This window comes from Sander vitreus, unplaced genomic scaffold, assembly GCF_031162955.1.
Source record: "Sander vitreus isolate 19-12246 unplaced genomic scaffold, sanVit1 ctg730_0, whole genome shotgun sequence".
NCBI lineage: Eukaryota > Metazoa > Chordata > Actinopteri > Perciformes > Percidae > Sander > Sander vitreus.
In genome coordinates this window covers 1-9,686 of record NW_027595817.1, presented here as the reverse complement: position 1 = coordinate 9,686, position 9,686 = coordinate 1, and the positions used below count along the sequence as shown (strand labels likewise).

At 41.2% G+C, this 9,686-nt stretch overlaps 1 protein-coding gene across 1 annotated transcript; it reads left to right on the top strand.

Annotated features, from left to right (window-relative positions):
- Positions 1-563: 563 nt before the first annotated feature.
- Positions 564-9,613, top strand: LOC144514880 (uncharacterized). Its single transcript, XM_078245661.1, has 4 exons — positions 564-657; positions 8,169-8,224; positions 8,362-8,721; positions 8,847-9,613. Exons 2-4 carry the CDS (start codon positions 8,176-8,178, stop codon positions 9,065-9,067), a joined length of 630 nt encoding a protein of 209 aa, XP_078101787.1. The 5' UTR covers positions 564-657; positions 8,169-8,175; the 3' UTR covers positions 9,068-9,613.
- The last annotated feature ends 73 nt before the right edge of the window (positions 9,614-9,686 follow it).

The window sequence follows — 9,686 nt, the reverse complement described above, 5'->3', positions numbered from 1 at the left end:
AAAATGAACATACACTGGCTATTAACAAGCTGAGCAAGCCAATCCAGAGAATCCAGGGCCCTCATGTGAGGAAGGCCCAAAAAGATGCTAGAATGAATAGCTCTGGATGCGGGGAGGGGCCCATAGAAAATGCCTTTCTACAGGGCCCGGAATTTTGTGCTACGCCCCTGCTGGGACCTTTCAGGGTTTTTACTGGTAATACTGGGACTTCATTAAAATGTTTTTTTTTAGAAGTTTCTGCTTCTCTCACTTCCCATACTAAAAACAAACAAGGCCAACTTTTAGCAAATATTCTAACAGCAAAGACAAATATGCTACTACTGAGCCGTTTTCAGAAGTAAAACCGTTTTCAGGTAAGTGTGATCTTCTTAGTGAATATTTGCTACATTTATTAAGTGTAAAGCTGCGTGTTTTTAGACCTCCATCACTCCTACAAACTGGCTTGCTGTGTCTGTCAGTGTTTCCGTGGTCGGACATACACCGATTACATTACTTGGTCGTTTAGTTTTTATAGAAACCAAACCCATCTGGTTCATGTTCTGATATCAGCGCTCACTAAGACACTGGCTGGGTTTACATTACAGTGACGGCTGGGGGAAATACCCGAGGTGAGGCTGGGCCATATTCAGTCAGTGTCAGTAACCATCTGGACACAAGGTAACACCAACCAGTGCTCTGTGAAATAGTCAGTCATTATTTAATGCTGATCTTAAAAGGTTTAGGCATTCTTACACACACAAAAACACAAGCAATGTATGCACAAACTTCCCATTCACATTTGAAATTGAATTCCAACAAAGCCTTAGTTATCTACACCAGTAGAGCCCCGCCCCTCTTGTGGTGGATGTGCAGCTGTATTGTTGTGCTGTCACAGTAAGTATTTTAATGAACCTGATTCTGACTGAACAAGTCAAGTGATTAACACCATTAATCCATGATTGCACTTTACGTTACGTAAACCTGCTCCACAGCTTTTCTTTAACGCTTTAAAACCCATTCAGTGAGACGATGACAGGAAATAACAGACAGCTTTAAACACACTGAGGGTCAATTACAGGATCATATTAAAAATCATATTTAAAGCTCTATATACATTTGGACAGAAGGTCAGAACTCATAGCTGCAGTTTTCATCATGTTAGATAATAAAGGAGATAGAAGACACTCTTAATTCACATCTATGTATCATCCAGACTTGATTAAGAAGTCATTTGTCTATACTGTCATTTGATTTTGTTGGTTATTCTGTACACACATCTATTGCATATCTATTGGTCCAGAGAGAGGGATCCTCCTCTGTTGTTAAAGTTTTTGGGGGAGTTTTTCCTTAATTCAATCTAGTGTCACATATAGAGAGAGAGTGTCTCTTGAGGCAAATGTGTGATCTGTGATATTGAGCTGAAGATAATTGACTGAGAGAGAACAATATAAACACTTAAAAAGGGAGAGTTTAAGTGTTCTGGGGTTGAGTCCTGCAGGTTTATACATCTGAAGTATAACTGGATCTCAACACGTTACTGTAAAACGTCCCGTTAAAACAAAGTTGTACCTTTCTAGATTGAAAGTGTTTGTCTCGTCCTGCAGGCTGCAGCTCAGTCTGAACTTTGAACTGCAGGAGACACAACTGGGACCGCTGCAGGACATGAAGAGACATGATGGTCCCACTCAAGTTTCAACACATTCTCATATATACATACATATTACTGTTTTTCTTTTCTTTTTGACATACTTACTGTTCTCAGTATGAAACATACACACCCCTGCTTCATAGTTAGAGTAAGTATCTGCCTCTCTGTCCCTCTTCTCAGACACACCCCCACTCCCCACTCCCCTCTGCAGGTCTATGAAGAGTTATTTTTCTTCTCCACCTGTCCACCAAGTGTCCTCAGACTCTCCTCATCCTGATCACCTGTGTCTCATTTCCCAATCACCCTGTCAGCACATATACCAGACCTGGTCCTGGTTGGTCCATGTCGTGTCAGGCCTTTGCTCTGCAGCCTTCTGAATGTGAGTTTAGTCAAGTTGTTTATTGTAAACCTGAGTTATTATTATGATTGTAAATCCCAGTAGCTCATTATGTAACAGGCTACCAGTGAAGTGTTCTATCTCTGACATGCAACATACCCAGTGGGTATATAATGAGGCCGTCTGTCTCTGCCTGCAGGAACAACAAATGATAGCAGCAGCCCCATGTTGGCCCACTACAGCAGCTCTGATGGAGAGACGTCCACCTTGTTAAGGAAACTCTAAGGCAGTACAGTTTAACCACCATGTGTTATTGTGCAGTGCTGTCCTAACTCTCTGAAGTTCCTGTCCTCCTGAAGGAGGACTTAAACTCATGCTGGAGGCGTTACGTTTAGCCTATCTCTCTCTCTCTCTCTCTCTGGGAGAATGAAACCTCGATCATCAAATGGTCCATAATAATTTTGTCACGAGGACTCACTTCACCCCACAAAAGCTTGCCAAATTCTCATGAAGTCACTCCCCCAACTGTTCATTCTGCCCCAGGGTACTCCTGGCACACATACTTTCATATGATGTGGGAATGTACAGCAGTCAATAGATTCTGGCGCTCTGTGTCCTCAGCACTATCAACCGTTGTTGGAAAGAATGTACCTTCTTCCCCTGCATTTCTTTTACTGAATGATGACACAGGATTCTTCTTTCCCATCGCTTTCCGTCGTATTATCTCGGCTGGTATAACAGCTGCAAAGAAATTGGGGGCAACGCGGTGGAAGCATCCACACTCACTTGGTATACCACAATGGTATTTGTCATTAATGGACATTTTGAGTATAGAGAGTTCCGTGGCTAAAATACATACATACATACATACAGAGCAGATTAAGGGCCTAATTTTGTGTGAGTTTTTTTTTTTTTTTGTGTGTGTGGCATCTAACGTGTGTGTGTGTGTGTGTGATATGGCGTTAAAGCCTCTGAACACCCACACAGGTGTTTTCTGTTATTCTGGCTGATTAGACTCTGTTCAGGTTGAAGGTGGGCCGGAGCTTTGATGGGAACTTATTAGGTCACAAATTCTTTATACCAGTAAGGATGATAAAGGTGTCATTTGTCCCGCCCTAACACTAATACTACACAACACTAACAGTGGACTCAAGAAGATGTCAATCACTCAGTGTAACCACACCCACAAAGTCCTGGAAAAGGTCCAATAAGCCACAATAACTATAAACAACTGTGTGGGTGTTCAGAGCCTTTAACACTAGCTGAATGCTATGAAGTGTGTACTAACGGTCCGGGGAGGGTGAAGGGTTTTTTGTTTGTTTGTTTTTAATAAAAGAAAAATAAATTGGATCACAAAAACTTTTAATCAGAGAGATAATCAACAACAAAGATACCACACGGTGCCAAAATTAAGTGTGAAAGGAGGAATAAGGTGTGGCTCATGCTAACAGGGACCTGGTTTCACTTTAAAGTGAAACAATATGAATTATTTATTGACGTGCATTATGAACCATGAATCATGAGCTTATTAGTTTACCCTCATATTTATCCAATTAGTTATCCCAGAAGTTTCAGGTAATGACCCTGTCCTTCTCAAACTGAGAGAAATACAATCACCAGTCCAAATGTCCTCCCAGTTAGAGACAGAAACAAGGAGCGACAAAGACTTCTGATTTGTAGGTAAAATAGACTGTGGGGAGGTTTAAGATGGAGGTAGTCTACTGGTCTGTACATTAAAACATGAAGTTTCTATTAAACTTCATTAGATTAGTGGAGAGTCCAGAGTTTCCCATCATGCACTGTGGTCAGTGGAGTGACGCTGGAAACGGTAGCTGTCTTCAGTTGACGGGGAATGAGCACACTAAGAATAATCCATGCAATTCTTCTGACTCAGATTTGTTCTGAAAATATGGTAATTTGATTTGGAATGAGCAGTCTAAGACTAGCTAGGCTGGGCGTTGTCCTCGCTGGGCGTCGTCCACGCTGGGCGTCGTCCACGCTGGGCGTTGTGCAGGCTGGGCAGACCGGACCAGCAACTCTGTGTGCTTCTAACCCAGGCTATGTCAGGAGACGGTCTCTTTGGCCTGCCTATATATTTGCCCTTTTTTTTGCCGCTTTACACTTCATAGACAAGCTGCACGGTGTGGTTGGTGTCTGGATTTTCTCGTTGACTCTTTACTGGCTGCCTTCATGCACAGAAGAAATCAAACACAAACTGGACCTCTGTCCTCAGGTCTCCTGGTTTGGTTCTTAACTGACTGAAGACACACAAGGTAATGTGTGAATGTGTTGATGTTGGTGTTGTCATGATGTGAATCCTGTTGTACAGATTTAGTGTGTGAGGGTTGGTGGATTAGACCAGAAGTTAACAGATAATAATGTGGTCGGTTCTCTCAGTAAAGAGACAGTTCAACAACAACAGTTTAACACACATTTGATTCATTGAAGACAGATCATCCTGGAACCTGATCCACATAAAAAGCTGCTCTATGACACTTTAAACATTTAGTAAAGAGTCGTTTCAATATGACAACATGAGGTTGTTTGAGTGTTTACTGTTTCTACAGTCAGGTCCATAAATATTGGGACATCGACACAATTATAATCTTTTTGGCTCTATACACCACCACAATGGAGTTGAAATGAAACGAACAAGATGTGCTTTAACTGCAGACTTTCAGCTTTAATTTGAGGGTATTTACATCCAAATCAGGTGAACGATGTAGGAATTACAACAGTTTGTATATGTGCCTCCCACTTTCTAAGGGACCAAAAAGTAATGGGACAACTGGCTGCTCAGCTGTTCCATGGCCAGGTGTGTGTTATTCCCTCATTATCCCATTTACAAGGAGCAGATAAAGGTCCAGAGTTCATTTCAAGTGTGCTATTTGCATTTGGAATCTGTTGCTGTCAACTCTCAATATGAGAGCCAAAGAGCTGTCACTATCAGTGAAGCAAGCCATCATTAGGCTGAAAAATCTAAACAAACCCATCAAAGAGATAGCAAAAACATTAGGTGTGGCCAAATCAACTGTTTGGAACATTCTTAAAAAGAAAGAACGCACCGGTGAGCTCAGCAACACCAAAAAGACCCGGAAGACCACGGAAAACAACTGTGGTGGATGACCGAAGAATACTTTCCTGGTGAAGAAAACACCCTTCACAACAGTTGGCCAGATCAAGAACACTCTCCAGGAGGTAGGTGTATGTGTGTCAAAGTCAACAATCAAGAGAAGACTTCACCAGAGTGAATACAGAGGGTTCACTACAAGATGTAAACCATTGGTGAGCCTCAAAAACAGGAAGGCCAGATTAGAGTTTGCCAAACAACATCTAAAAAAAGCCTTCACATTTCTGGAACAACATCCTATGGACAGATGAGACAAAGATCAACTTGTACCAGAGTGATGGGAAGAGAAGAGTATGGAGAAGGAAAGGAACTGCTCATGATCCAAAGCATACCACCTCATCAGTGAAGTATGGTGGTGGTAGTGTCATGGGGTGGGCATGTATGGCTGCCAATGGAACTGGTTCTCTTGTATTTATTGATGATGTGACTGCTGACAAAAGCAGCAGGATGAATTCTGAAGTGTTTCGGGCAATATTATCTGCTCATATTCAGCCAAATGCTTCAGAACTCATTGACGGCGCTTCACAGTGCAGATGGACAATGACCCGAAGCATACTGCGAAAAGCAACCAAAGAGTTTTTTAAGGGAAAGAAGTGGAATGTTATGCAATGGCCAATTCAATCACCTGACCTGAATCCGATTGAGCATGCATTTCACTTGCTGAAGACAAAACTGAAGGGAAAATGCCCCAAGAACAAGCAGGAACTGAAGACAGTTGCAGTAGAGGCCTGGCAGAGCATCACCAGGGATGAAACCCAGCGTCTGGTGATGTCTATGCCTCCCAGACTTCAGGCTGTAATTGAATGCAAAGGATTTGCAACCAAGTATTAAAAAAGTGAAAGTTTGATTTATGATTGTTAATCTGTCCCATTACTTTTGGTCCCTTAAAAAGTGGGAGGCACATATACAAACTGTTGTAATTCCTACACCGTTCACCTGATTTGGATGTAAATACCCTCAAATTAAAGCTGAAAGTCTGCAGTTAAAGCACATCTTGTTCGTTTCATTTCAACTCCATTGTGGTGGTGTATAGAGCCAAAAAAGATTAGAATTGTGTCGATGTCCCAATATTTATGGACCTGACTGTATATTGTCTGTTGTATAGGCTATTGTTTATAAGGAATACCACACTGCCCTACAAAGGCAAAACGCCGTAACATCATGTTTGGTCAAAAATGAGTTAGTCATTTTTGGGGTATTTGAGATCTCCTTTATCATGTGAATAAATATTGTGAGTCAATTTGATTGTTTTAACGAGAAAATAAAGGGCTATGACAACCGTAACTTCCAAAACCATACGAGAAACCACAGCAGTGCCTTTGTTCTGGCACGCTGAAGTTGAGTTAAGGTGTTCTGACTTTGTTTAGCCAAGCATCAAGAGAGATGTTACTGTGCCGCCATGATGTTACTGTCTACTCTGGCTTTGTCATACTGTCAAAGTTTGCCGCTCTGTAAATGTCACCAAACCTCGTAACATACACACGACACATCTTTGAAATAAAGTGGCGATGGTTCAGACCTGTCAATGTCAGTGACAGCCCAGAGCTAGCTAAATTTAACCTGCGTCACGTAGCGTAGCGCTAACGTTGATGCTAACACACCTCCTCACTTGGCGGAGCCTCACATCAGATGTCGAAAACCAATTATTACAGTTTTTCTCAATTGCTAAAACCCAATTTTTGAATTCTGAAACCATTGAACACAAAACCTCGTCTTCAAGCACTATTTACAAAACCTCTGACTCCTCTCGCAAAATGAAACTTTCGCCTCAGAGCAGTTTTACCTGAGTTCAAAATCAAACGCTGCTCTCAAATCATAAACAAGGTGATCGTAGTGATGTACACTCTCAAGCAGTCAGTAAACAATGCACCAAAAAATAGAAAACACATTGTTCAAAACATACAGTTCTCAGGGAGAAGTACATTTTTAATCTCAAAACAAATTTCATATTTTTCCGTCGTTGTCTTTAGATGAACGAAAACATGTTCGATCATAGTAGCTCACAATTGATCAGAAATTACTACTCTGCTTTGCTCTTTGCAATTTTTTTTTGTTCTTCCTTCTCCTTGTACCACTATTTTTACAGTACCCTGCATCTCACAAACGTGTCCTTTGTCTCTGTGATACTGTAATTCTTGTTCTTTGTTGATATGAACCTGCAACCAGTTAAAATCTATTCAGCAGTCCGTACTGTTGGAAAGTGCAATGTTCAGGCCCATACAAGACTCGGGACAAAAATCAAAGGAGTAAACATGTGATCAATGTGCTTCTTCTTGTCTTTGGGCTGGGTCAGGCCAGAGCACTTCGTCGAGATCACAAGCAATATTGTCCCTCCTGAGGCAATGGGGGAAAAAAGCCTCTTGTGTGCCGTATCCAGCCCTGACACCTCGCATACGCACTCATCCTCGTCCTTGTTTCTTCTATCCGTTCTCAGACTTTCTCCTTCCCACATTTAACAACCTGTTTGCTCTCTGAACTGGCTTATATTGGTTGTGCCACATCATTTGAAACAAGTGAAATCAATTTTGAGTGGTTGGGTTCGATCAATGACATGTGTTCTCTATTTGTATTTGATTGTTGCCACTTGTGTTTACCAGTATGGATGACATGTGCGTAAGAGTGCAGAATGTGTTTAGAGTTTTGGTGAAAAGTCTAAGTGAGATCTGCAAATTGTGTTGTACCATGTGAAATGGTTTAACACCGCGTACACGCAGGGGTAGGGCAGCACACTTTGTGTTACTACTTGACTCAGATAGTTGGCGATTCTTTTTCAGTTACATTTTCCTTTTTTAAACATGTCGGACTAATGCATGGCCCCGGTGATAAGTGGCGTAGGTTGATGAATAAAGCTGTTAGTAGTATCTTCCTCATTCTTCTGACAAACAGCGACAAATGACGACATCTTGTGACAGACATACATTACTGTAGCTGGCTTTCAGTCCTCTGGCTAGTCATGTTTTAAAAGTAACAGATGAAGAAGTATAAACAGACTGTATATGTCCTCTCTCTGTCCTGTAATAAGTGAACTCTGAGCTCATGTGTTTGTGACTCTTCACCTCTGTCTCCTCTCACAGGGAGAAGATGATCTGCAGCATCCTGCTGCTCATCATCCTGACCTCCTGTGTCTCTGGTTAGTTTACAGCTTCACTTTATTATCCACTAACACTAAACAAAGAATCACTAAAGTGTCCACAGAAACATGTGGAGATGGAGTTTAAAGTTGTCAGTGTGTCTGCTCCTCACTTTCCCTCTGTGTCTCCTCAACAGGAACATTTGTAGTGAATGTGACCCAGACCTCCTATCAGGCAGAGGAGAACCACGACATCACACTGGAGTGGACCTTCACAACCAACCCCCACAGTTCCTCCAACTCTCTGAATATCTTCTGTGAACTGTTAACTGATCTCAGTCCCCCAGTCCTGTTTCATCTCCATGAAGGAGTTGAGGTCCCAGAGTCTCAGGATGAACAGTTTGCAGGACGAGTCCAGTGGGACAAAGACGTCCTCAGAGAAGGACGACTCAGACTTCATGTGTCCAGACTCAGGACTGAAGACTTGGGAATGTACAAGTGTGATGTGACCACAAGTTATGGGAGTAACTCTGGTAGATGTTGGCTCAATGTCACTGGTAAGTTGATTCAGGAGAACTAGAGTTTGTACTTAAAAAATGAAAGATGCAGATTATATAGTCATTTTCACTAAAACAGATTTCCTTCCTGTCAATCAGCCACATTATATTTCTGTTCTTTACAGCAGTTGCTGATGAGTCAAAACCTCAGAGACCAACAGTAAGACCAGAACCACAGAGTCTGAAAAACATCAGGATCCTCTATGCTGGACTGGCAGCACTGACAGCAGCAGTTCTTCTGATTATCTGTCTTTGTTTTAAATGTATTAATAAGAAAAGAAACCTATATTCAGCTGTACAGATGTCGACTTTATCAGAGAAACAAGCACTTGGACTAACAGTCTAACCCAGTCTGGAGGACCCTCTTTAAATGAATCATCAGAGCATAAAGTCATAGTTATAAAAACTAAATCAGACTCCTAGAGTCTCTTCTTAGTGTCAGAAAACTATTTGTGATATAAAATGTTGTGTTATATCTTTATATTTTAAATGATGTTCATGTTACATAATGTTGTCTTCTAGTTGTGTAATTACTGACATCAATATATTATGTCATATGCTACTTGTAATGTTCTCTCTATTGTTACCTGTCTAGAGACTACTGATGTAAATTAGCATTAATGCTAACTCCAGCATGTTTACATCTTGATGTTCATTAACGAGCTCTGTCCATGTTCAGTTACTATGACTTTAAATGAAGTTATTACAGCAGAAATGTCTGTCAGTGTTAATAATGCTTTCATTGAGTGAAGGGTTTTACAGCTTTTAAATAATCAAGGAATCAAACTTGCATCTGAGATATGATTTAGTGTTTTACTACAACAGAAAAAGGAAATGAAGTGAATCAAATTTGGTAAATTACAGCAAATAAAGAAAGCACACAGAACAATATGGAGACATCTTCCTGCTCCTTCTTCTTCTTCCTGCATTTCAGTTCCAGAGACATTTAAACCAAAATGCAACCG

Excerpts from the sequence above, each read along its gene's own strand:
- LOC144514880 (XM_078245661.1), top strand. The coding sequence starts at position 8,176 with ATGATCTGCAGCATCCTGCTGCTCATCATCCTGACCTCCTGTGTCTCT. Across the intron at positions 8,225-8,361 it reads CCTGACCTCCTGTGTCTCTG|GAACATTTGTAGTGAATGTG; the intron begins GTTAGTTTACAG and ends TCTCCTCAACAG. Across the intron at positions 8,722-8,846 it reads ATGTTGGCTCAATGTCACTG|CAGTTGCTGATGAGTCAAAA; the intron begins GTAAGTTGATTC and ends TGTTCTTTACAG.